The sequence below is a fragment of the Brassica napus genome, chromosome C4 (assembly GCF_020379485.1).
Source record: "Brassica napus cultivar Da-Ae chromosome C4, Da-Ae, whole genome shotgun sequence".
NCBI lineage: Eukaryota > Viridiplantae > Streptophyta > Magnoliopsida > Brassicales > Brassicaceae > Brassica > Brassica napus.
The window spans coordinates 6,402,109-6,428,549 of record NC_063447.1 but is presented as its reverse complement, the minus strand read 5'-3'; the positions used below and the strand labels follow the sequence as shown (position 1 = coordinate 6,428,549).

The 26,441-nt window shown below is 34.5% G+C and overlaps 5 protein-coding genes across 6 annotated transcripts; 1 reads left to right on the top strand and 4 right to left on the bottom strand.

Annotated features, from left to right (window-relative positions):
- Window positions 1-2,364: 2,364 nt before the first annotated feature.
- On the bottom strand, window positions 2,365-6,767 carry LOC125585077 (heat shock 70 kDa protein 1-like). The gene has a single exon (XM_048753463.1). It carries the CDS (start codon window positions 4,346-4,348, stop codon window positions 3,935-3,937), a length of 414 nt encoding a protein of 137 aa, XP_048609420.1. The 5' UTR covers window positions 4,349-6,767; the 3' UTR covers window positions 2,365-3,934.
- Window positions 6,768-8,959: 2,192 nt separating this feature from the next.
- On the bottom strand, window positions 8,960-11,980 carry LOC125585076. The gene is made up of 9 exons (XM_048753462.1): window positions 11,759-11,980; window positions 11,093-11,501; window positions 10,558-10,670; window positions 10,184-10,356; window positions 9,987-10,080; window positions 9,800-9,910; window positions 9,612-9,701; window positions 9,333-9,483; window positions 8,960-9,243 (listed from the first exon to the last, which is right to left on the bottom strand). Exons 2-9 carry the CDS (start codon window positions 11,304-11,306, stop codon window positions 9,134-9,136), a joined length of 1,056 nt encoding a protein of 351 aa, XP_048609419.1. The 5' UTR covers window positions 11,307-11,501; window positions 11,759-11,980; the 3' UTR covers window positions 8,960-9,133.
- Window positions 11,656-15,690, bottom strand: LOC106450984 (anaphase-promoting complex subunit 7). Its single transcript, XM_013892824.3, has 18 exons — window positions 15,538-15,690; window positions 15,392-15,460; window positions 15,261-15,311; window positions 15,051-15,185; window positions 14,900-14,962; window positions 14,584-14,693; window positions 14,381-14,465; window positions 14,197-14,256; window positions 13,732-13,777; window positions 13,497-13,570; window positions 13,358-13,408; window positions 13,086-13,286; window positions 12,968-13,012; window positions 12,784-12,877; window positions 12,536-12,681; window positions 12,233-12,462; window positions 12,076-12,136; window positions 11,656-11,981 (listed from the first exon to the last, which is right to left on the bottom strand). The coding sequence occupies exons 1-18, from the start codon at window positions 15,604-15,606 to the stop codon at window positions 11,895-11,897; spliced, it is 1,677 nt and encodes a 558-aa protein (XP_013748278.2). The 5' UTR covers window positions 15,607-15,690; the 3' UTR covers window positions 11,656-11,894.
- An 892-nt stretch (window positions 15,691-16,582) lies between these two features.
- On the top strand, window positions 16,583-20,530 carry LOC125585075 (serine/threonine-protein kinase PCRK1-like). The gene is made up of 5 exons (XM_048753461.1): window positions 16,583-17,129; window positions 17,314-17,678; window positions 18,004-18,267; window positions 18,349-18,471; window positions 18,778-20,530. The coding sequence occupies exons 1-5, from the start codon at window positions 17,111-17,113 to the stop codon at window positions 19,297-19,299; spliced, it is 1,293 nt and encodes a 430-aa protein (XP_048609418.1). The 5' UTR covers window positions 16,583-17,110; the 3' UTR covers window positions 19,300-20,530.
- LOC125575013 (amino acid transporter AVT1C-like) lies at window positions 19,956-24,542 on the bottom strand. 2 transcript variants are annotated; one of them, XM_048753459.1, is made up of 13 exons: window positions 24,288-24,542; window positions 23,888-24,113; window positions 23,447-23,775; window positions 22,622-22,836; window positions 22,217-22,240; window positions 21,539-21,719; window positions 21,222-21,441; window positions 20,962-21,097; window positions 20,848-20,867; window positions 20,607-20,752; window positions 20,486-20,529; window positions 20,342-20,404; window positions 19,956-20,245 (listed from the first exon to the last, which is right to left on the bottom strand). In XM_048753459.1, exons 2-13 carry the CDS (start codon window positions 24,067-24,069, stop codon window positions 20,147-20,149), a joined length of 1,659 nt encoding a protein of 552 aa, XP_048609416.1. In that variant the 5' UTR covers window positions 24,070-24,113; window positions 24,288-24,542; the 3' UTR covers window positions 19,956-20,146. The 2 variants fall into 2 exon arrangements, with proteins under 2 accessions (XP_048609416.1, XP_048609417.1); XM_048753460.1 differs by having other exon boundaries at window positions 23,888-24,131; window positions 24,288-24,448.
- Window positions 24,543-26,441: the final 1,899 nt, after the last annotated feature.

Sequence of the window (26,441 nt, the reverse complement as noted above, 5' to 3'; positions counted from 1 at the left end):
TATGGCATCCTCAAATTAATCATGAAAATATTTGGGGAAAAGGTAAAATATAAAACTAATATTAACTTTCCATCCATATGTTTAAGTATGTACATAAAAAATATAACAACTAATTTTGAATGACAGGTAGTGGAAGCTATTGCTAAGAGGGTGTTTGGTCATACAACAGTGACATTTTCATGTGTTGGGTCCAAACGAAGATATAAGTTTTTTTAACCATCCCATGTGTTATATCGCAGCAAGCGCAATGTTTGGACCACACGTAAGTATAATTCTAATCATGAACACTTGTACTTTTTAGTTAAGTATATATTTCGCATCTGTTTCTTTTTCTTTTAAAATCATATGGAGTTTGTATTGACAGTAATTTATAACATGCATGTGTTTATGTTTGTTGTTGGACTAGGCTCTTATAATCCATTATGTAAGCTACGTAGACAAGCTTATCATCAATCTAGCTGTCGACACAGCAGTGATTCCAGACCCTCATTTACTATGTGATGATTTGGTAGAGTCGCTTAATATCATCAAACTTGCTGCCTTGGAGAAAGGGCTTCATAAAATGGAGGTTTAAGTCATGTATCACCAGATCTTGTCTATGTTAAGAAAAGGTTGTGAAATGTACATTTTATTGTTACTTGATCTTGGTTTGTATTAAGTTATGGAGTATGTTGGTGTGTTATAATACATATTCAAATTTAACAGCTTAAACCATAAAAGTTTTATAATATAGATTCAAATTTATGATTGTGGTGACACAACCATAAATTAATACAAATCACTACACTAAATGACATAATCAATTTGTATCACTTTATTATATATAGAAACTAGGGCTCGTCCCCCTACGGGCGGGAAGTTATGATAAAAACTATTTTATATAAATTTATATTAATTTTATGAAGCATTTTAAATCATAACTATATTATATAAATTTATATTAATTTTATGAAGCAATTAAAATCATTATAGATTGAAAAAGATATTATAGACAAACAACAACAAAAAAATCTGAGATCATATTGTTGTTTATAATAAATATTTTTAGTTGAAATTAAAATGACAGTAAACTTCATATTCTCTATTCTGTACAAAATACAAAATTAACAAAAACTAATTCAAAAAATGTAATAATACATTATATATATTATTTATATTTCAATTTGACATATAAAATATAAAGTTTAAATAAATAATACTAAATTTATTTCAATAATATTTACCTTTTAAAACACTTTTACACAAATGATTTATTTCATGATAATGAATTAGTCTATCTCCAAGCTAAATCATTTAAAATATAATATAATTTGACAAAATAAATAAACCTCAACTTTAAAATACTATATATATAGTTTATTAATATCATAAATAATAGTTAATATTTTCTAATTTAACAGGAAAATGATGTTTTTGAATATAATTGTTGCAGATCATAATTATATCTCGAATGAAATATTAATGAAACTTTAGTGTTTTACTGGTTATGTTTTGTAACTTATTATAACTTTTGTTGAACTCTATTTAGTAACAAAATTATTTGTTATGAATTTTTCTCATGATATTTTAAAACAATATTTTAAATAGTATTTTATAAATTAATGAAATAGTATACTTCTATAGCAAATTTTTACTTTGGTTACATACCACTTCATATCAAATAATTTATTGGATGAAGTTAGAGTGAAGCAAAACATAACTAAAAATGAAAAACTAAGAAAATATTTAGTTTATTTTCAATTGAAATTGATTTGGGAAAATTACATGTTTACCACTTTCATGGTACCACTTTTCATTTTTACCACCACTAAAGAGACATTTTCAAAAATACATTCTTCATTAAGTAGCAAAAGACTCTTATGACATTGTTATTTATATATATAATAAATCATTATTTAAATAAAAAAAATTAAAAAAATTAAAAAGTAAATTTTTTTATGTTTTCGAATTATACTTTTCAAATTTGAACTTTCTTAAAAAAGATTTTTTGAATTTGTTTTTTTTTTAATTTTTTTTTTATTTTTTTTCAAATTTCTTTTTGAAAAACGAAAATTATGTTTGAAACTATTTTTTAAAAAAAATTATATATTTTTAAGTATTTATTTATATAATTATTAGAATCCTAAATTTCACATTCCAAAAACTTTACCCCACCCCTCAACTCTAAACCCTAAGTCTATATTAGTTAACCCTAAGGGTATAATTATCTTTTACCCTTCATTAAAAGTGAAGATAAAAGTGGTTAGTGTAAACATGAAAAGTGGTACTATGAATGTGCTATTTGTGGCAATTTCCTTTGAAAATGTGATAATATATTGATTTTTAAAATGATTAATTGGTAAAGGCTATTTTAATTATTTTTTATTTAAAAGGAAGGAAAAAATTGTTTACGATAATTTTATCTATTTAATTAAATTATTAGATATATAAATTGTGCGTTGAATTTGATGATAGAATGTAATTGTCTTTTATCAGTAATTCAATGGAAACTTCAAAATATTGAAATAAAAAACAATTAAAGATGATTATTTTTATTTTTAAAATATCATATATTTATATAAAAATTCTAAATTTTATTATTATTATTTTATTGAATTAAGTTAGATTTTACATATGTCTAATTTAAGACCAGTAAAATTTATTAATTTTGTGTTTATTCATTTGTCGAGTATTAATTTATAGATATTTACTATATATATATATATATATATTATTTATTTTTCATTATTTTGAGTCGATATAATGAACTTCCACGTTATCGGTTAAATTTTTTTATTTCCAAACATTATCGGCTAAAGCAAGAACTTCATTGATTGTACCATCTAATTTGTTAAGAAAATACATTTCAAATTAAAGCGAACATATAATCGAATACGAACAAAACAAACTGTTTCGTGTTAAACTGGTTCGGTTTATTTATTTCAAATGAAAACAAAGCGAACAAACTGATTCAACCACAAACTCCAGAATACTTTAAAGTAGCTAAAATCTGAATTCATTTTAGCGTATGAGCATCCGCATTACTATCGGTTCAATACAGCCCAAGTTGCTGAGCATAACATTCATCATACTCAAGAAGCTCTCTCACACCTAAAACCAGTTCTTTGTTTGTAATGTTCTTACCTTTTTGTCTCAGAAAGTATGATATGTACCTCGCTGAATGCTCCATAGGCATGTTCCTTGGTGTGTACTCTAAAGTTTTATCAGTCTGGCATCCACTAAGCTACGTACACTTCTCTTTCTTTCTCACTACTTGCTTCCTAAACCTTGGCCTTCACTTTCTTACAGATTCATTATCTATCGTTCACTTTTGGTGATGCATCTTCACTTTTGGTTAATAAAAATAACCATCTCAAAATAAATTAAAAATCGTGATAATGAATGTCTCCGTTAAAAATCGTGATAGTGAATATGTCCATAATCCATATAGATCAAAATAGTGATCGTTACTTCTGTTCGGTGAGAAATTATGGGATAGCTTAGTTTTTTGTAAATGTGAGCTTGTAATATTTTTTTTAACTCCACCGTAAAAGCATATCTTTTGATACGGTGATGGAAGTTGATAGAACTATTTGGTTCGGCGTCTGTTTGTAAGTTATAACAAACACTATTGTCAAGACATCGGAGAAATCCATATGCATAATAAACCAACAATTTTGTGGCTTAAAAGTTCAAGGAAAAAAAATATTTGGAGGCTCCATATATGAAATGTGATGCAATATGAAGCTCGACTTCAAAAGATTGAAGAGAAAGAAAGGAGATGACACTCAAAGAGATTAAGCCATTGGAGCCACAGAAACAGAGAGAGAGACCAATTAAACAAAAATTTCTCCGATTGAACTTCGAAACTCCCAACTCAATTCGCAACAAATTCCACATATGATAAGAGTACGTAACTATAAAAAAAAAAAGCAAAACACAAAACTAAACAACATTAGTATTGAGACGTTCCAGACATTAAGGGAAAACAATTCCAAAAGAACCAGTCGACTTCTTCAATCTTGGGGCCAGCAGGAGGAGGAGCTTCATCATCAGTAGGACCACCTGCTTCACCACCAGCTCCTTGATACATCTTTGCTATGATCGGGTTGCACACACTCTCCAGCTCTTTCATCTTGTCTTCAAACTCGTCTGCTTCAGCCAACTGGTTACCACAAAGCCCTTGGGTTGCTTCCTCAACCCAATCCTCAATCTTCTTCTTGTCTGCAGCAGGAAGCTTCTCACCTATCTTGTCATCACGGATGGTGTTTCTCATGTTGTACGCATAGTTCTCAAGAGCATTCTTGGCTTTGACCTCCTTCTTGTGCTCCTCATCCTCAGACTTGTACTTCTCAGCCTCTTGGACCATTTCTCGATCTCGTCTTTCTTACAGCCTCTGGTTTCAGCATACCTCTCGTGCGGGTATATAACAATTCTATTATCTTAGAGACTGATCATCCACTGGCAACACGTTGAAATAGGGACAGATTGATAGAAATCAGAAACACACATGTTTGGAAACAGAGGTGAACTCCTAAACAAAGCTTATTCGAGATTAATTGTTCTTGAGAAAGTTAGTTTAATGTGAAGCAACTGAAACTTTCTCTGAAGCCTTTAAAAATGGTGAAATCCTTCCACAGACACTCACCAGTCACTGTGATATAAGAAACATAAGAAGAACTATGAATTACTAAGATTATGCATGCTATGCGTATCTAACAAAAGCCATCCAATAAAAACCAAAAACAAAACCCATCCAAAATCCTCGCATAGCACTCACCAACATCTAAACCGTCGGCCGCTTCTTGAGAAAACGATGACGACGAATCACTGATATATCCACCGCTTGTGTAGGCGGAAGCTTAATCGACGACTTGAAACCACCGGCATTCTTGGGAGTTAGCTTTGTTAGTTGCAGAAACTCATCGTCGCCACCGCCGAGATGAAGCGATTCAAGCCATGTTGCTTCTGGGAACATCCCAACCCCACCGGATCAAGACCTGAATGCACCGGTAAGATCCATCAACATAACAATTCCGAACAACAACACCAGAAACTTAAAATCTCAAAGAAACTCTCGAATTAGAGAGAAATACAGAAACTTTTCGAATCCTGCGAATGATTCTCAAGCGATAGGGCTTGACTGTTTTATAGGTGGAGCTTGGAAGAGGGATAAGACTCATTCAATGGAACTGGTAACGTATGTTAGGAGATGAATCCAAAAAGAAACGACTCCAGAGGAATCGTCATAGACGCAAACATCAGTCACGAAGACGATACCTAACATGCCAGCCTTCAAGCGTATCAAGCCCAAGTACAAATTTCTCTCGCCTTCGAGCCCATCTGAAACCATCGAAAGCTTAAAAAAAAAGGACAGGTGTCACTCTCTCCTTTACCCAATTGATGACATGGCATCACCAGGAGAGAATGAACTCTACTTTATATATAAAGATGTTTAGGAACAGTCTAACCTTTGCAAGGTAGATTCGAGTGTTGGTTTGAATTGATGAATTACCTTTTTCTTCTTTTTTTTTATAAACTCTATCGGTTGATCCGATCAATCCTGGGAGGAACGCGCATTTAATGCTACAGAGGTGAATTACCTTTAAGAGCCTTAGGATTTCGATAGATATATAAAGCTTGGAGCAAGCTAATGTGTTTGAGTTCTGGAAATCGAATTCGACTTACAACTTAACTAGATGTTTCTCCCGCACATGTGGACAAAATATTTTACGAATATTTATTAGTGCAAACATTATAAATTTAAAGACCAGCATCATAAATTATTATTTATGCTTTCAATCATTTTCACATGAGCAAAACTTAGGTAGCTTAAGACTAATCCAAGTAATTATTGTCACCATTTAAAAATTGGCAATGACCAAAACTATGCTGACTAGTTGAAGTGTAAACCCATCCTCTACAAAATTGTCAAAATAAAATTAAGAGAATAAATAACTTTAATCAGAACCAGGAGACAACAGTGGGAAATAATGAGAGTGGATTAAGAGGAGGTTTGACAACCTAACGATAGTTGATTCAATAAACCTTTTGATAAATTGAACACCTAGGCTACGGCTAAAAAGAGAGCTGCTAACAAATGCAACCTTTTGAATATTGAAAATTTGTAAATGTTGTTAACTAATGGATGGCAGTAATACCAAGTGCCCGACTTGTTCTCAACCGTATTACATTTACAGTTCATACCACGTTGTAATGGCTACACCTAACAACTGTACTATTTCTTGTGAACACATTTATCAGCAATACAAAATAGTAATATTTATCCTACTATACAGTCCATACCATATCAAGTTGTAGTGGACACATTTATCAGGATTCTACCAAACGATACGTAACTATTTGATTTCTAAATCACGAGATCAGCAGGGGACTTACGATTTCGACGTCTTCGTCGGTTCAATTGGATTCGTTTTGTTTGGACGTAACAAATTTATCCATAATATTGGTTTGTTCATAATCTTAAATAGTATTTTTTGTATTTTAAAAATTAACGTGAATTTTTTTTGTTATGAAATATCATTTTCAAATTTCAATCGTTAAAGGGTGTAGGTTCGATGGCAGATTCACCTGCCTAATCGATGAAAATGTGAACTCCATCCTAGAGTCATTATTAGCATTCCCTTATATATTAATCGAGAAATATTACAACTTTTAAGTTTAGACACGTGTCATCAGCAGAATGAAATTCAGAATCTTTAGAAAATATGTTGGTCCAATTAAATATATATTATATTTTTCATTAAACTAATCATAAAATTAATTAAAGTGTACAATTACTATTTTTTTTCATTCTTTTAATAAAATCTATGGAATTACAAAATATGACTAATATATATATGACAACTAATGATTCTAATAATAAATATTTGATAACAATTTATATCTCATCCATTGTTTTAGTTTAATTTTATATTATTAAAATAAATTAAACAATCAGATTAGCTATAAAATTAAAATATAGATTTTTTCATATAAGTTATATTTTAAAATTTTAAAAACGAAAAAATTACTAAAAATATTAAAATTATTATGTAAAAAATTAATGATCAATGGTTTAACATCCCCTATATATTAATAGAGAAACATTTAAAAAGTTTAGAACATGTAGTTACTAATTAAAAAAAATGATGTGCTAGGTTGTCACGTAACTGGAATGTTAATTTGTTTACGTGGTGACTTGAAAATCAATTGAGAATTTTGTTAGTCTAAAATTAAATTGCTAAAAAATATTATATTATATAATATGTCCATTATAGACCATTCGTTTATCAAATTGAAATTTATTATATATTATTTCTTTAAATAAAACCTACGAAATGACCTAATGTGATTATGATATATATAGTAATTAATGATTTTAAATAACGAAGATTTGCTAATAATCTATATATATTTTTATCATTTTTGTTTAATTCTTTATTATTAAAATAAATTACACAATTATTTTAATCGTATATTAAAATTTTAGATTTTTTTTATATGTTGTATTTTGAATTTTTCAAAATAAGTATAAATTACTAAAACTAAGTCTCACATAAACTTTTGTGATCAATGTTTAATTTTTTTTATAATTAGATACAATGATAATAAAATCATATAAGAAAATAATTTTATTTTCATAGGTGTTTATGTTAATATATTTCATATCGTTTAAATTTAATTATATATCATATACGATAGATAATATTAATTTTTTGATTTATTTATTCTAAAATGATTGCGAATATACAAGAGCGATCATTTGATTTATATATGCAAGCCAGTTTATTACATAATAGTAATTGATTTCTTAGTTATTTAATATATAATTATTATTTTATTATTTCATAATATGCACAAAAATATAAAATAAGTAATAAATATAAAATATTTATTTTTCACAAGGCGCAGATCTTAACTTAAGTATGTATCTCTTTAATAATTTTGAATTTTAAACATTTTCTAAATCTCAGACCAAAATAAAAGAAAGAAATGATAATATATTAAAAATTAATATTTATATCGAACACATAACCAAAATGACATAAAAATGAGAAAAATATTGAAGATAGATAGGATTGACACGTAAACGTAAACTTCTCATAACCATTTAAACTTTTAAATTGCTAAATTATGATAGAAAACTGAACTAACATAGTTTCATTGTAACCAATTAGTAGGCATACGATTCTTCGGCCTAAATGTTAGGTTTTTATGTGATAAATAATTTTTTGACCTAAAATATTTTTAAAAATAGGACCAGTTCATGAGTAAACAAATTATGTAGTTAACAAAAAAAATTTTAAAAAATTGTTTAAGGACCAAAAATATTAATTCGATCAATAACATAAATTTTATTTTTCATACGATATTTCTTAAATAATTTTCATATAAATTTACTCTGTGCAAGGCGCAGGTGTTATCCTAGTAAGGTTATTAGGGATATCAAAAATAATTTCAACTCATAATTATATTTAATTTTATACCATTTAATTTTATATTTCTATTTTCTTGTGCTAAATTTTATATTTCTGTTTAAGTGATGTGAAACACTTTTTAATTTTGTTGCGTTTGTTATAAATTTTAATCACAACCAGTTTACCAACTTCTTTCATTTAGGATCCAAATTTTTAACAAAAGGCTATTCAAGTATTTCAAAGTTATTTTTAACAAGACACAAGCTTTAACATCTGCACTGAAATTAAAGCATTTAATCTTCTAATAAGAGCTTAAATAATTTTAAAACTAAACCAGATCAGATGATTAAAAAGAAAAATCAAGATGATTATTTGATCGTCATAGGTTGAGATCAGAACACTTATCTTTTAATCAGATGAGCCTGGCCTTTAATTTCGCTGATGCGCCATGGAGAATACTAAACGAGTACGTGATCAATATACATGAATATGTGATTAACCTAACGATGATCCTGTTGAATACGCAAACCCATGCATGGTTAACGTAACCAAAACACAAGTACCATGAAGAACTCTGAAATATTTATCAGCTGTTTGAACACTCGGAGTATACATATGAGTTTGAACCAAACCTTTAAAACAAAAAATGCTTCACATTTGTGGATTCTTTCGTCAGTGGCTTTCTTGGTCTCTTCTCTCTGCATACTCCATCATCTTGATCAAAGTTAAAAACATTACTTCGTTACTCCAAGAAACTGAGCAAAGCTTGGATAATTAGGCTCCCATCCTATTTCAACTCGTGTCCTTGAGTTGTTCAGCTTCTTCCCTAAAGGACCACTAGTGCCTAGAAAAAATCAAAAGTTATCAAACTCTATATGAAACTCAAGGCTTTTTCAAGACAAACACACGTGTCAATGACTGAAAGAAACTCACTTGTGAAGCCTTTGAACTTCTTATCATACTTTCCACTTTGATCCATCAGGTCCATCACCTCTTGCCTTGACAAAGGATGGTTGTCACAGCCCAAGAAAATCCTACCACCAGCTTTCTTCTTCATGATGGCAACTGCCAGTGATGCTGCATCCTGTTCATGAACACATTACACAACCTGATAAGATCTTATATTATATATGCAGACCGATCACAACAGCACCTACTCAAGGCCATGGTCTTTGTACAAAAGAAAGGAATGAGCAAAAACCACAAATATACCTCATAGTGGATGAGATTTAGGATATGATCAGGACGAGCCTCAACTGTCTCCTTATTCAACCAGTAATTATGCGCACCTCTAGTCTCTGTGTATTAAAAAGTTCAGGAGAAACATAATGCTCAAATCTACTAGAGACCACAAGAGAAAAAAGCCTTTGACTATTTGCTCATTGAGCTCAAAAGGATATGTAAAGCCCTGCTAGTCTGAGGACAGTCCCTCCACTTTCCAACACGACTTGTTCAGCTCTCAAAAGCACATCAGTTCTTGGGCTCTTTCCTAGTGGCACTACTGGAGAATCCTGCAGTCAAGGGGAATCCAGTAAACAAATTAATATTAGAGTGTCATCTCAAATATTAAAATGTATTCAGATAAACCTCGTTGCATTCTCCATTATCAAAGCAATCAAAAGGTGCAGAACTAGATGTGAACAAGAATGATCCTTCACCATTCCACTTTGATGCTGCCGTCCTGATCCGTTTGTAAAGTACAAACACAGACACATATTAGAAGAAAGGTGTTTAGGAACACACTTCATAGACTCTTTTGAGTTGTTGAAACAAGTGAAAATTACCTGAGCTCAGCGGCGTAATCTGGACTTTGTGAAGGAGGAGCACAAAAGATGACATAGGAGAATTTGCCATCAAATTCAGTTTCTTTAAGAGCTGGTTTGATACCCAACTTCTCCAGCTCATTATGATGATTTATTGTTACTGTCTGCCCAATGATTTGACAATCTGGATGTTCCTGCTCCACACACACATAAATCTCCAATCTTAACTTCCACATTTAAAAGAAAAAACATGACTACTCTTCTTATCATAAACATTGTGAAGAAAAAGAACTATTCAATATCCAGAACACACAACAATATTGATAAGCTATGTTGAACCATCAAAATCAGCACGGTACATTCCGTGTAGAACATAATGATCAGAAAGTATATACCTCTCGCCATTTTTCAGCAACTAAGCGTCCAAGAACACCTGCTCCAACAATAAGCAAATCGTTTGCCCCAATTGACACATGAGACTGGACCTTCAAGCCATCACTGGTCTCACCTTCACACAAATAAAACATAACCAAGACAAAGGCACAAGAAACATATAACATGGTCACTACTTGGAAAAACAGAATAAAAAAAAATCTTAATATACCAAACACTCTTAGCTTCTCATCCATGTAATAACTGTTAACTAATTTTACTGGCCTCACCTTCAGACAAACAAACATAACCCAAGACAAGGGCACACAAAACATACAAAACGGTCACTACTTGGAAGAAACAGAATAACAAAAACTTAGTTTACCAGTTACTATTAATTAACTCTACTCAGAAATCAACAAGTTGTGTACTAACCATCCAAAAAAAAAAAAAAATTTAAAATGGAATTCAAAAAAGTCAACGGAAGGTTTTCTTATCCTTATAACTAGAAAAAGAGGCCGAAAACAGAACATGGAAGAAGCAAGAGAGTAAGAATACCAATGGTGGAGGAGGAAGAAGAAGAGGCGTGAATAGGAGTGACAATCATCGAAGACGTTGTTGATAGTGACAACGAGAAACTTAGTTTATACTCGCGTCTCAAAGCAAACTTATTTAAAGAGTACAGAGAAGCTAAAGTCGACTGCTTTGAGAAAAGGGTCGATGGAATTCTCGAACTGATGGTCGGAAGTGAGATGCAAGAGATGAAACCCATCAAGAGAACACAAAGAAAGAACCAAGCTTTGCTTTCGAGGAAGAAGATTGAGTTTGTGAATGGATTGCTCTTGGAATGTGTTTGTAACCAATGGGGTGTTCACATGTCACACATATTATATAGATTACTAATATTATTTTAAAATTTTTGTTCTTGGAGTCAGACATACTTGTAGAGAGTCAACAATGATCTTTGGGTCTAACCGGTGACCATTCGGGAAACAAGAGGAACAAACAGAAAAAGAATATACGGAAAAAAATAGCAGGAATGAAAAAGAATGGTTGTTCCTTCTCAAATTTAACAAGAAATAATTTTATCCTTTAATTCTCTACAAAAACAAGAACGAGAGGGAATGAAAAGGAATTATTATTCCTTGCGAATGATGATTTTTTATAGGAACGTTAGGGAATGCATTATTCCCCGTCATTCCCCAGTCACCATTATACCCTTAGTGTCTTGTCCCGTTATGAACACAAAAATGAAAACTTTGTTTCTATTACATTATAGAGAAATGAAGTTGTATTGTCAACTTGTGACATCTGCGTTCTACTACACTTTCATAAGACTAAGGGGATACTGAGAATGTCTTTACATAAGCTCTGCTTCTTCAGTGTCTCCATCAACATCTTCAACATCGTTCTCGTCATTCTCATCCGCTGCATCTGGGTCTATTCCCTGCATTTCAATAACCCCCACAAAGTTTATACCGCACTAAAAAGATCATTTTCATATAGATAATCTGGATTTAGCCAATGTAATGTTGACCAACCTTCATCTGTTTCTCCAGGCGATCTAGTCCCTTTTTGGCTGCCTCATTCTGTGGATTTATCCTGTATATTAACACTCGTTATAGTTTTACTCGAGTAGAAACAAAAGGAATTACGCAATATTGGTTTAGAATCTTATATATATATATATATATATACCTTAATGCAGCTTGATAGTGTGATAAAGAATCTTGAAGCATATTCGTTGCAGCAAACACTTGAGCTAGCTTGACATGGAGAGACTCATCAGCCCAGTCTTTTAGATACCGTTCTAGTAGTGATACAGCATCTCCATTCCTCCCTTCCATTAGATGTAGGTCAGCTAGTGCTATGGCTGCTCCAAGGTATCCAGGTTCTAGCCTCAGAGCTGACTCGTAGAACTTTTTCGCCTGTTATAAAAGCATATCATTAGTCTGTTCTATCCATGATAACCTCCATCAAAGCATAATACAAATATTTTACCTTTTCCCTGCCACTTGATGTATTAGCATGAACATCACCAACTAATTTCAGAGCCTTTGCGGACTGAGGCATTGCATTCATTGCTTCTCTAGCGGTATACAATGCTTCTTTGGTCTTGCCAAATGCCAGATAAGAATGTACTAAGCCTGAAATGACCTCAATATTTCAAGCTTGTTAAAGATTAATACCACCAAAACAGTACAACAATGGAAGTGAATATCAGGTTTTTTGTCACTTGTTAACCAGACCTTGATATGAACGAAGATCAGACCTCAAATTCTGGGCAGCCCTGAAGGCAATCGCTGCAGCTTCTGGTCTTTTTGCTAGTAAAAGGAAGTTTCCCTGTAACATAGAATAAGATAGTGGATATACACACAAAACGTTTTTACAAAATAATTTAAAAAAAAAAAATCCCTCTTTAAACAAATGTACCTTCACTATGTAGCCGGGTATGTGCCTCTCATCTACCCTGATACTCTGATTGCATAATGAATCTCATCAGAATATCACACAGATTTGACACAAAAAAATTTAGTTGCAGCAAGCTAACCTTCTCAGCATAAGACAATGCCGTCCTTGGATCTTTCCTTTCCCATAGTACAGACAAAGCTACAAATACTTCTGCTCTTGTATGATCAATACTTAACAAATCGTGGACGAGCTTGTTTAGCCTGGAATAGTCGCACTTCATCTGTAGCAGCATAGCATACTCATCCATACAGGTAAGCGTGTAAGGATCAATTGATCGAACCTACAAAAGCGTTCTATGTTATCATGCACATTCCTTAGATTTAAAGAAGTTGATATCAAAATATTGACTACCTTCTCAAATCTCATTATGGCCTCATCATTTTTCCCAATAATGGCTTCTACCTATGCAAATGAAATAGATGATGGAAGAGATCATCAAGTAACAAAATTATGTTAATCAGCTTTAGGGAAAACATCAGTCAGCTCTAACCTTTGCTGTCTCAGTCAACAAGTGTACGTTATTTGGAAACCGTTGTAAGAGTTCAGCAAAAAGTTCCAGGGCCCCTGAGGAAACACAATAACATTGCACACTATCCGATTAATCATTGCAGCATGCCGCAAAATTATATGTAAGAAATAAAATCTACAGGCTTAGAGACAAAGATTCAGAAGCTATATCTCATGAGCTGTAGACATGTGCATTCCAAAAGGAAGTAGAGAGCTACCTTTGTACGCATGTGAAGCAACACAACACTGGGCCTCGACATATCGCTGTAAAAACGAAGAAAATTACCGAAAAAGTTAAGGAAAAGAAAATAAATTTATTGGCAGATAAGATACAAGACGAAACCAAAGAAACAGCCATCCAAGAAAATGTATGCAAAATATTTTACGTTGCTCGTTGAATAGTCGAGCTGATGCTAACACAAGAACATAAAAGCACTAGTTTATACAAGCAAATGCTATCAAGATGATTATACTCATAAACATTGATCAGCTTTTCCCTATGTACAAGATGGTGACAAAACTCTTTGGAGGCATTACATATAGAGTCGTACTCCGGAGAGCATAACAGATTATAAGACACTAACTCACTCACAAGTCACAATAACCAGCTTGGATACATGATTTATGAGTTTTGTTTCAAACAGGATACGATTTTGTAAATACTGTTAAAAGGGTAATCTTACCTGCAACCAACGGGTAGGATCAATCTGATCGAGCGAAACCTTTGTACTTCTACTCGAAGTCTGAAATGACCAACGACATAACAAATTACTTAGTAGTATGGATTTTAAGGTAAACGCAAAATAAGTCGAAAGTGATGGTCAAAATAAACGCAACTCGTAAAAAACTCGTGGATAGGGACAACACCTGAGTAAAAGCTGATATGATATCCTTTGCCGTGGCTCCAAGTTCAGCTAATCCTATGATGGCTTCTAGCACATAAGGACATTGCCTGCAGAGATTCAAGATTTAAGTTTGCATACATATAAAGACGCAAAATGTGTTGAATTAGTATTTATGACAGTGTTTCTAGTGTTAGGAAATGTTGGGAAAGAAAATGAGAAAGAGACCTTAAACACTCTTTATAAAAAGCAATAGCGCCACGGTTATATCCAGAATTTCGATGAAGCTTTGCCATCAATACATTCATCTCCAAGCTCCTTGTCTTGACAGACTCCATCTAGCAAAGAAACAAAAAAGAAAATAGGTTATAACTAAGCACACAACATTGCTTATCATCCCTAAATACCTACAAAAAGTGTTGGAATCAAAGAATGGTTTAGTTTTACTTGTTTTGTAATATGAATTTTTCATTAATGGGTGACGAGAGGAGGCTAATGCAACGCAATTCATCTTAGATTCAGGATACTAATAAAGAAGACATACCTCAGCGATGGCAGCTTTGGTTTCACTAAGAGCAAAGTGAGATGAAGCAATCTTGAACCTCACCTAATAGAAAAGATAAACACACATGAGCTCCTCAAACCATTATCTAAAATCTCCAAAAGACCAAGAGGATCAAGAACTGCTAACTTACCTCATTCTCATTAATAGAAGAGACGCTAGAAGCATTCACAGAAGATCTAGTAGACAAAGACAACGAACTCCTAGAAATACCGGAGCTTTGCTTCGGAACCCTTGCACAATGATGCAACGCTTGCTTGTACGTATGCTGACCAAAAAAAACACACAAAGTTCGTAACTTTACATAACTACTGAAACATAAAAAGATCAAAGAAGATCTTACAATAGCTCTCCGGTACTCCCTCCGATGAAACAGAGCATCGCCAAGTAGAATCTGAAAAGCACAAACACATAAAGAATCAAACTTTCAATCAGTAATGAACGATATGGAGCCTACTAATTTCGGAGATTAACCAAAGTCTCCGCCTTGAGATGAGGGCTAGCTTCGGCGCTAACAGTAGAAGACGAAACGAGGAAGCAGCCCTGAGAATTTAGAGATTTTTTCATGAGATGAAAGCTAGGGATTTAGAGAAGATAATCGAAATGGGTTAAAAGCTTACGAGCATTTCGGCGGAATCGTAGAGGCCGTGCTCCATTAGAGTCGCGATCTGATCCTTTGGAACATCCATTTGAGAGAGCTTGTGGGTTTAGACTAGTGAGAGCTTTTTCTTCGGAGAGCAACGATGAAAGAAGGGGTCCTTCACGCTCGCTCTTCAATTTGAAACAAGCAATCAATCTTGTTCTGAACCGAACCGGACCGAAATCAACCGGTTATCTGGTTGAAATCTAACTCGGTTCAGTGGAATCCAATTGGGTCGGATTGCAAAGAAGAAAAAAAAGGTAAATAAATGTTTTTGGGATTCAACTCTTGTCTGTATGAAAAGAGAATTGGAATAGTTGTTGTGTGGGTTTGGTTTCACTATATTTTTCTGGCTGTTCTAGCAAGCAGTTTTGTCCTGTCGGGTTTCTTGTTGGTCCTGAAGTCATATTAGATTTCATTATTTTTTAACTATAGAGTTTGTATTTTAATTTGTCGATTTTATTGATCACATTGGTATTTCTATTTATACAGAGCATTGTTACAGGGATCTTAGATATACTAGTAGTTATCTAAGATATGAGAATCTTCTAGAATGACACATTGTTATCCTAACAAGGATGAGACTGTTTGCCTTGGAAGTTCAATTCCTGCAAGGTAAGACAAAATTGTAAGGTGGTCAAGAGTAATAGAGTAGTAAGGAAGGAAAATTTTGTGATGGTGCAAGATGTATAGGTGTGTGTGTGTGGGTTTGCTCTTAAAGTTGGTGCGTCTCTTCATGGTTGTAGGTGTATGATTCTCAATTAGATGACTGACACTTACTCTTTACTTACATTAGTTGAAAGAAAACTTTTAACTAAATGTATGTCTCTTCTCTAGTACTAATCCAACTTCTCACCCCCAAAGTTCTTGACATCCAACGCTTTTACTCACCTCATGAAGGACCACCTATTTCAACAACATTTAATGAATAAGGTAAAACATTTTTAGTTAGGATTGACTAAAATTATTTATACTAATGATGTCATCCGGATATGGTAGAGTGCGTGTGTGACTTGTAGACTTGTAGTTTAGAACTTGTCAAACAAATTTTTGTTTGTGCAAGTAGTAAATAACTTGTCGACAATATCATTTTTGTATGTGGTATCAAGACTATAACGCATGGCCATGTCCCCTGAGGCGAAGCGTTTCTTACAATTCGTATGTTACAGAATATAGCTTGTTTGAAGTAAGAAGAAAGTAACTGAAAATTTTCATTAATCTCTCATTTAAACCCCTTAACCTTAACGGCTCCGGCCACAGATAAGCCGGTGAGTAAAATAGCAAAAAAAATGTATTAAAGAAATGAAAGGGAATAACGTGTTCTTGGATTAGTCTATTAAACAGTAAGCAAGGAAGAGGCTGAAAACAAGATTAAGAAAAGAATAAATAAAAACGTCTCTGGGTTGGTAAGCGGCAAAATCCAGCTGCCATGCCTATTTGACTTCCTCATTAGTTCATGCTGAGCTCGTCTTCTTCTTCTTCCTCTCTCTCTCCAAAAGCTACTTTAAATCTCTTTCTCTCTTAGTAATGAAATTGAGCAACCTCAACACAACATGAATAACTCTACACCAGGTTTATTTCTCAACTCAACACTATTACCATATTTCTATTTTTTCTTAAATATATTGTGTATTCCAAGAAATGCCAAGACATTGTGTGCTGAGAAATGGAATCTGACTTGCTTGATTCACATTTGTCTTTGTAATTAAATCATCTCTGATCGTGCGTCTTTCCTTGGGGGTATTTTTCTTTACAGTGAGGAGTTTGGTTTCATCAAAGGCAATGAAATGTTTCTACTTCAGCAAAGATAAACCTCAAGATGGAGCAGCTAAGACGAGAAAGTCTGATTCATTGCAAGGATCAGGGTCTGAGTTTAACTCAAGTACAAGTACTACAACTTCCATCACTTCTTCCTTGCACGTCCTTTCCGAGACACACAGTAACAATCTCAAAGTCTTTGCCCTCGATGACCTCAAAACCGCTACCAAGAACTTCAGCCGGTCCTTGATGATCGGCGAAGGTGGCTTCGGTGGTGTGTTTCGTGGCGTGATCCAGAACCCTCAAGATTCTCGTAAGAAGATTGATATAGCTGTTAAACAACTCAGTAGAAGAGGTCTTCAGGCAAGCAAAGCTCCTCTCTCTCTTTCTTTCTTACTTTTTCCTTCTTGCTTTATTTTGGTTTGAACATTTCAAATATGTTTTGATTTGGTTCTATAAAGGCCGGACTGATATTAATCAGATATAAATATTTTAAAGTTAATTTTAATATGTAAAAATCGACAATTTAAATACATGCAACCTATATATAATAGTTCTTTAAAATTTTATGAGCAAGGCGAATGTTTCATCCGGCTGTGTCCATAACCTATATATAATAGCTCTAGACTTCTGTTCTAACTTGCAGAATATTTAATCTCTAACAACATAGCCTTACATGTATTGATAGGGGCATAAAGAATGGGTGACAGAAGTAAACGTGTTGGGAGTCGTGGAGCATCCAAATCTGGTGAAGCTGATAGGTTACTGCGCTGAGGATGATGAGAGAGGGATCCAACGGCTACTTGTTTATGAATACGTACCAAACAGGAGCGTTCAAGACCATTTATCAAATCGTTTTATAGTCACTCCTCTTCCTTGGTCCACAAGAATGAAGATTGCTCAAGACACTGCTCGAGGACTCGCTTATCTTCATCAAGGCATGGAGTTTCAGGTCTCTTTCCCCATGCCATGATCACATATTAATAACTTTAAACAATTCTTTTATATGTTCTTGAAATGTATATTCAAGCAGATCATCTTTAGGGACTTCAAATCTTCCAATATTCTTCTTGATGAAAACTGGAACGCAAAGCTATCTGACTTTGGACTGGCTCGTATGGGTCCTTCAAAGGGAGTCACTCATGTCTCCACTGCGGTAAGGAAAGCCTCACTAAGTGTTTGTTTTCTTATCTTCAAACGAAACCACCATCATACGCAAACTGTATTGATTCTAGAGTAACAGTATACCTTATACGATTAAAAGAACCGTCATTATTAGATAAAAAATTTAGGAAAAATAGATATCGAGTTTTGAGAATGTATAAATACGATTTTATAAGATTATACATTATTTATTCACATAATTAATATACAAATTCTAAAACAAGTATTTGTTTCAATAGTGTTCTTGCTTTTTCGTGTTTGATTCGCATTTGTTCTAAAGAAACTATTAATCCACCAGGTTGTAGGAACCATTGGTTATGCAGCACCTGAGTACATCCAAACAGGACACCTCACGGCCAAAAGCGACGTGTGGAGCTACGGGATCTTTCTGTACGAGCTCATCACAGGGAGACGTCCCTTCGATAGGAACCGCCCAAGAAACGAGCAGAACATCTTGGAGTGGATAAGACCTCACTTGACTGATATCAAGAAGTTCAAGATGATCATTGACCCAAGACTTGAAGGAAACTACTACCTCAAGTCGGCTTTGAAGCTGGCTGCTGTTGCCAACAGGTGTTTGATGGTGAAAGCAAAGGCAAGGCCAACGATGAGTGAGGTCTCAGAGATGTTGGAAAGGATTGTGGAGAGTTCAGAAGAGGTTTCTCCCGCTCTGCTGTTGGTGAAGAGCTTGACGCCTAAAGATGCGTTTGAGGCGTCAAGGAGAGAGAAAGTTAAGAGAAGATTTGTTGAACTTGTAACTGGGGTAAATGGTTGTCCTAATCTGCCTACTTGGTCTCCTAAACTTGTCACTTCTCTTTGATTTTTGAGACAGAACATAAACAAACCAAACAAACAACAACTCAGCGTTTGTGTTTGTGTTATGAAAATATTATTGTCATTATTATAAAATATTAACAAGCTTTAAATTAGGGGTTTAGATATCTTCTTCCACACGTTGCTCTTCGTTCGCCGCCGTGCCCCAACCCTTAAAACCCTAGCTTCCTCTTGGACACAGAGACGTTCTTATGTTGATGTTTACATGAAATGGAAAAAAAGATGTTTACTTTGACAACATAGAACACATTCTCCTGATGATTACCTTCAGTTTTAAGAGATGAATATTGATTCTTTTTTTCAAATTAGTGGAGTAAAGGGTTTAGCTGTAAACTGTACTGGAGAAAAGGTTGTCTGTGTTGCAGAAGAATGCAATGAATAAGAGAGGAGGAGGAGGAGTAGACCATTCAACTATTGAGTTTCCTTTTTCCCATCAAAAGGTTGTAGATTGAGAGTCAAGGTTGAACATTTTATATTGCCTCAGAAGGTTCACAAGGCCTTTGAGAGACATTCACAAATCTTTTACTTGTCTATGAAGAATAAGACCAAGACAGTGTTAAAGAAGAATTCAGAGTTGATTCTCAAGAGTAGAGGAAGTAGTTACAGGTTTTTGAAAGAAAGGATTGTAGAGAGAGATTTGGATTTTCATTGCTAAGGCAGAATCTTTATTAATCAAAAACATCATTAATGGATTTGTTTCAAACCAGTCTTAAAGATGCAGATCATCATCACTCAAAATATTACAATAAAAAAACCGTGAATGCAAGAATGAGTTTGCTCTATGATAACAAAATGGGTATAAGATTTGTATAAAAAGAAAAATATATTCATGTTCAACTGCTCAGTTTCTGAATGATCTTGGAGAGAGCTGAATATGAGCCAATTACGGAAGATATTGCTCCTACCACGATGATTAAAACACACAGCAGCATCTACAGAAACAAAACCAAATCCATTTGTCAATGAAGTTTACAACAATGTTTTTATGTTACACTGAGTATAGAAACAGAATTGCTAATAACCATTACCTGTGTCGAGGTCACTTTTCCCCGTACGATGCTCAGGAAACAAACTGGGGGAAGTATTAGCGTCTGCACAAAACAAACTATGAACTAACATATCTAAAAAAATAGTGTCAGGTTATTATTGTAGAGAAGGAAAAGATATCTTACGACGAGCATTGTCAACAATGATCCAATCAATGACATGACAAGACCTGCAAGATTTTTTATTGTTTACTAATAGCAAAAAGTATGATTCTGAAGAAAATGAGCTTTACATCACGGATCTTACCAAAGAAGGGAATTGAAAGACCGACAAGCAGAGTAGAGAAGACCAACGCGGTTCTAATGGCAATGGCGTACCAATGTGACTTGTTATGTCTTTCTGGTATCAATTCCTCAAGACTCAGTGCTACTGGAGATATGGTCAAAGCATATGTGCTTTCTTTTGTTAAGGAGAAACAAAGATAGATTTATGGAAGTTAAACAGTAAAAGAAAAATAATTTCTGAGTATTTTTATTGGAAAGGATATTTGGTAAATGGATTCACCACCTGAGAAAATAGATAAAACAAACCGGTTTTAGTTTCTGTCTGATCATAACCAACATGCAATAAGTTGTGTAATGAAAATGTTTGATCTACTTACAGTAGTCCACACAGCAATCTTAGTTGCAACCAAATCTTGGGGCAAGTTGAGAGTAAACTGTGATTCTGTTGCTTCTCCAAACATCGTATAGCCCATAACAGCTACACCGGCATACATCAGAGTACAAATACCAAAGCTGCAAAAACATTATCAAATAATTGTGGTATCAAAATGCTTTCATATGTAATAAACAATGGATTGAGCAGGACATAGTCTTAGAGATGTTAAGGAAATTGATGAAGAATGTATCATAAGCTTACCATGTCAAGAGAACAGCAGGGTATTGAGTTGGTTTTGCCATAGAAGTATAAATATTGGGGAAAACAGCATGTCCTGAGTAGCAGTAACCATATAGCCCTATAGCTACAGGTAAAGTTGACAAGTTTAGTGTAGTTCCTTTGCTGTGGATTCCAACTTCATCTACCAAACCAATCCAAAACAAACACAAAACCACTAGCACCGATGCAATCACCCCTCCAGCTGACAAAATTTAACAAAAATAGTCAATGTTAGGAACATTTCTAGACTTATGTTTTAAGTATATCTTAAGTTAGAGGAAAAGAAAACAAAACTACACCTGAGATATAACTCAGTACACTGAGATCTCTGAGCCAGACGGTGGGGAGAACAGCGAGAGTGGTTAGTATTGCAAATAGATGGCGTGCATCTAACTCAAATCCTCCAATACCGAAGGCAGCATTTGGAAATAATGAAGAGAGATTATCACTCTCCAATATTATATATTCAACACAGCACGCCTGCACAAAAATATACATTCATGGTGCAACAAAAGATTAAGAAACAAAGAACCTAGTATTGAGAAGGTGTCTCAACAAGTTACATCTAAACTAAACTGTCAGAAAATTCATTTCACTAGTAGTAGTAGCCTTTAATAAGCTTTTAGGGACCATTCAATCTAAAAATAAGTATATCTTTGCTGCTTTTTTTTTTGTCAACCTTTTTTTTTTTTGTCAACCATATCTTTGCTGCTTTAGTGACGTGAAAAGCAACTTGAAAAAGGAACAAAGAGAAACAAAGAGAAAAGTAAAAAGAGGTATCATCAAATCTAGAATGAACTAATGTGAGAATCTATGGGGGCCTATGCTAATTTGTTTCACGACATGGGGCCATGTGTTTTTTGTGTTGTGTTTTTTTAACACCACTTGGATTATCTTTTATTATGTACTTTTTCTTGACAAAAGAGTTAATAAAGTTAAACTAAAGTCATTTACTGGATGAATGGAAAAGTACTTACGTATAGCTCCAAGTAGAGTACTATCTGCAATACATAAAAAAAAAGAAGAAAATAATTAAAATAAAATGAAAATAAATGTCATCAGATTCCACTAATGGTGGTAAGCTATCTAATAATCTCAACCTTTGCTTAACTATGATTTAATTTTCACTACGAATGAGAGTAGGGTTGTCTACTTAGCACATAGTTGTAATATTTTATTGCTATATTTAATGAAACATTTAGAAGTTCATAAGATTGTACTATTGACTTCTGATAACAATGATGGAATGATTAGTGAGAGATTAACTAATCTACTTGTTGTCCTTAGCTTTTGAGTTGTTCCATTTGTTCAAACGCCAAAAGGCAATCCAAAACTTAGTTTAATCATATGTGCAATTGACAAGAAAAATATTAGCCCCTTACCGAGACAAAGATACGCCCAGTGGTACCAAACGCGGCTTGGCCAATATCAGGATAGGTCTCAAGGTCAGACTCACTGTCGAGGCAGTAACGTAGGAGTATTCCAGTGTAGAAAGAAAGCAAACCATATATAAACAGTATCATTAGTCCCAGCCATCCTCCTTCTTTGGCAGCATAGGGCGTTGAAAGTATTCCAACTCCACACAGAACGTTCAATCCTGCATATTCCCCCACATGTTATAGAGTAAGACGATCATCATAAATTGATTTAAGAGAAAAATGATAAACAAGCATGTTCTTTGAACTTAGACGCGCTTGCTCTAAACAGTTGTGTGCATGTGCTTCCATGTGATATATGACAACAGAGTTGATTGCTATTTTGTACTTTTTCTCACGTTTTTATAAAAACAAAGTTCTTCAAGACCGTAGAAGACGGTCTTAGGCCGGTACACACATATCAGAACATGAAAGAATCTAAACAAAAAAAAGCATATTCTAATACACACCCTAGATTCTTAATATGAAACAATAGAGTAAAGTTTGACAACTTTTCATAATGATTTGCTCTCACATGTTACGACGTGCTATCATCAACTAGCCAAGCATCTTTGTAAGTTTTCACATACACACACATAACAAAAAAAAGCATCCGAATCTTTTATATGCTAATACACACCCTAGATTCTTATACTGACAAACAAACACTAGAGAAAAGTTTGGCAACTTTTCATAATGATTTGCTCTCACATGTTACTACTATATATCATCGAGCCATAGCATCTTTTAGACTTATTAAACTACATAAGCATTATGGTAAAATAAACTCACCATTTAGAACAGCTTGTCCGTATGAGCTGTTGCGTGACATAGGAATCTCGTGAGAGACCATGGATACTTTCTCGTCCTTCCGCATAGAACCTCTCCTCGAAGGAGCAGGAGAGAGCAAGCCATGAGAGCTAAGTCTGTGTTTTGGTGGTGGCGGTAGTGCTTGTTCATCTGCTTCGAGCAGAGGCTTTGTAACAGCGGGTAACGATTCAGGAGTATGTCTTCTTATCAACGAAGAAGACAAGAAAGAGCTTCCAAATCTCGTCACCGAGTTATTCCCAAGAAAACCGATGTTGGGAGACGGTACACTACTGTAAAGATCAATCGACTGCCTACAAACATTACCAAGAACACACAAAATAACAATACGTGGACCAAATTGAGAAAACAAAAACTTTGTGGTCAAAACATAAATAATTGAAAATAAAGGGATAGAGAGAGAACCTGTAACTCTGTGGCCAAGCTGTAGTGTATGAGCTTGGCTTAGTCTGCGTCTGATTATCATCATTAGCATCGGAGGAATAAGAATGGCTTTGATCATCATCTTCTTCTTCTTCGTAATCTTTTCTATCGTCTTCTTCCTCGCTCTCAATGTAAAAGCTCTGATCAGATGGTACGTGATTCATTTTTTTCCTCTCTCGAGAGATCTAACCTCTAAAGTCAACAGTCTCTGTTACAAAACAGGATTCTTCTTGTAATGAAAATTCGAGTTTCAGATAAAATAAGTCCACAGATCAAGAAAACAGACAGAACAGAAACGCATCGGTAAGATTGTCGGAATATCCAAAACGAAATAGAATTTTAAGATTTAAGAGAATTATTGTTCGTAGACTTTTGGTGTTACCTGAAGGTTTTTGCGGAAGGAACCAAACAATGGTGAGCTTCTTCGGATCAGAGAGAGAGAAAGCTATGGAGGATATAAGAGAAGAGAGTGGAAGAGAACGAAGGAGGGAGAGAGAAAGAGAGCGGCTTTTCCTCTGTTATCAGTTTACAAATAAACTCTACAGGCTAGCTTTGAATTAATATAAAAGGAAATGTTTTAAACAAGGTAACTTTTTTTTTAGTACTTAGACTTTTTTCTTCCGCCTTAAATTTATTCATGAATCATTTGACTAGTGCTTTTTTTTCCCCTCTAGAAAGATATTATAAATCATTAGAGATTCAGTGACAAAAAAAAAAAAAAACCATTAGAGATTCATGGCCGGTGGAATAACAAAATATCCTTGAAAAAAACATAAGTCGAAAAGAGAGAGACAAAATTTATTTGAAAATGATAATCACACAGCTTAGTCAATTATTCTTGCTGTTCATGTAAGATGAGGACCGCCACTTCTTTGAAAGCATGGTGCTTGTCTTTACAGAATCTTACCGTTATTTCTATGATATTATAAAAGTAATGTATTATTTGTAACCTCCCGAGTTGTGATATATGGAAAGATTTAAGAGAATTGATTTGGCTACCTATGTTACCAAAGTTGACTTACCTTTTCCGGAGCACATCCTAAAAGAACTTCGGAGTTAAGCGTGCTTGAGCTGGAGTAGTGGAAGGATGGGTGACATATCGGGAAGTGATTCGCGATAGCGTGCGAGTGAGGCCAAAGCATGGGAAAAGGTCGGGTGGTGATTGCAGGGTCAGTAAACAATGATTTCGAGCCTTAGAAAATTAACGGCCCGATCGCTGGAACGGGATGGGCCCCACGGGCCGAGAGAGCGGGCGTGGGTGGCCCATTAGCTGTGGGCGGTCGAGGCGTTACAAGTGGTATCAGAGCTGGTTAGCCATCTCGGTTCTGACCCGAGAGGCGTCTTGAGACCTGTCGTGGGCGCAACGAGGACGTTGCGTTCTTTGAGAGGGGGTGAATTGTAACATCCCGGGTTGTGATATATGGAAAGGTTTAAGAGAATTGATTTGGCTACCTATGCCACCAAAGTTGACTTACCTTTTCCGGAGCACATCCTAAAAGAACTCCAGAGTTAAGCGTGCTTGAGCTGGAGTAGTGGAAGGATGGGTGACCAATCGGGAAGTGATTCGCGATACTGTGCGAGTGAGGCCAAAGCACGGAGAAAGGTCGGGTGGTGATTGCAGGGTCAGTAAACAATGATTCGGAGCCTTGGAAAATTAACGGACTGACCATCAGACAGGTCTACTAATCAACAACTTATATCTTAAATCGTAAAAAGGTCTGAAAGTCGACTTTCATATAAATAACGAAATAAATCCATAAATCCCATAGTCGAAATAACTGAAATAATCTTCGAAATAATAGATATAAGTCCAAAAAATAAAATAAAGGAAAACGCCTAAAAGCACCAGCTGTCCGATCAATCTCCTACTCATCAGCCTCACCTGCAAGGGGGTAAATGAGGAGGTGAGTAACAGGGGAGTCACTCAATGAGGTATGGGATACTAAACCCGAAGTCCATGGACTCGGACAGAATACTTCGAATAAATATAATTTAATCCTAACACGTTGCAAACACGGTACCTAAAGTATCCAGAGATCAAACAAACTGCCCACTAACAGGCCAAAAACACCACTGAATATGTGCTCGGTAACACACGCCCGTAGACGACTTATCGACCTCTACGCCTTGGCACAACATGTCGACTACGCTGTGCCGCGGCAAACACCACACCCAATGTACTGTCTCCAGCTGTTACACCCATGGTCGGCTTTCATCCAAATCACATCAATATACTATATATATATATATATTATCAATTATAAATGAACAAGTATTGTTGAACCATCTATAACCCTAGTTCCAGTTTAAGCAAAGAACCTACAAACTAAACAAGCAATAACAGACTCAATTTCACGCAGACAGAAACACATTAGAAATAAATTATACTTATTCGTGGTACTAAGTCGTGTAAGAGAAGCTCGAGAAAATACCCTCACCTTAGCAACGTGAAAAAGTAATAGCTATGAACTCCAACTGCTCGAACAGACTCCAAGTCTGAAATCAGGGCGAAAAATAGAGTCAGAACGCCCTTCGA

Coding starts and splice junctions, on each gene's coding strand:
- LOC106450984 (XM_013892824.3), bottom strand. CDS start 15,606: ATGGATGTTCCAAAGGATCAGATCGCGACTCTAATGGAGCACGGCCTC. Junction 14,466..14,583: donor TTTTATAAAGAGTGTTTAAG/GTCTCTTTCTCA, acceptor GAATCTCTGCAG/GCAATGTCCTTATGTGCTAG. Junction 13,013..13,085: donor CATTGTCTTATGCTGAGAAG/GTTAGCTTGCTG, acceptor TTATGCAATCAG/AGTATCAGGGTAGATGAGAG.
- LOC125585076 (XM_048753462.1), bottom strand. CDS start 11,306: ATGGGTTTCATCTCTTGCATCTCACTTCCGACCATCAGTTCGAGAATT. Junction 10,357..10,557: donor TTGCTGAAAAATGGCGAGAG/GTATATACTTTC, acceptor TGTGTGGAGCAG/GAACATCCAGATTGTCAAAT. Junction 9,484..9,611: donor TAAATCTCATCCACTATGAG/GTATATTTGTGG, acceptor GTTCATGAACAG/GATGCAGCATCACTGGCAGT.
- LOC125585075 (XM_048753461.1), top strand. Junction 17,679..18,003: donor TCAGTAGAAGAGGTCTTCAG/GCAAGCAAAGCT, acceptor ATGTATTGATAG/GGGCATAAAGAATGGGTGAC. Junction 18,268..18,348: donor ATCAAGGCATGGAGTTTCAG/GTCTCTTTCCCC, acceptor ATATTCAAGCAG/ATCATCTTTAGGGACTTCAA.
- LOC125585077 (XM_048753463.1), bottom strand. CDS start 4,348: ATGGTCCAAGAGGCTGAGAAGTACAAGTCTGAGGATGAGGAGCACAAG.
- LOC125575013 (XM_048753459.1), bottom strand. CDS start 24,069: ATGAATCACGTACCATCTGATCAGAGCTTTTACATTGAGAGCGAGGAA. Junction 23,776..23,887: donor GCTTGGCCACAGAGTTACAG/GTTCTCTCTCTA, acceptor TAATGTTTGTAG/GCAGTCGATTGATCTTTACA. Junction 20,405..20,485: donor CATTGTTGACAATGCTCGTC/GTAAGATATCTT, acceptor TGTTTTGTGCAG/ACGCTAATACTTCCCCCAGT.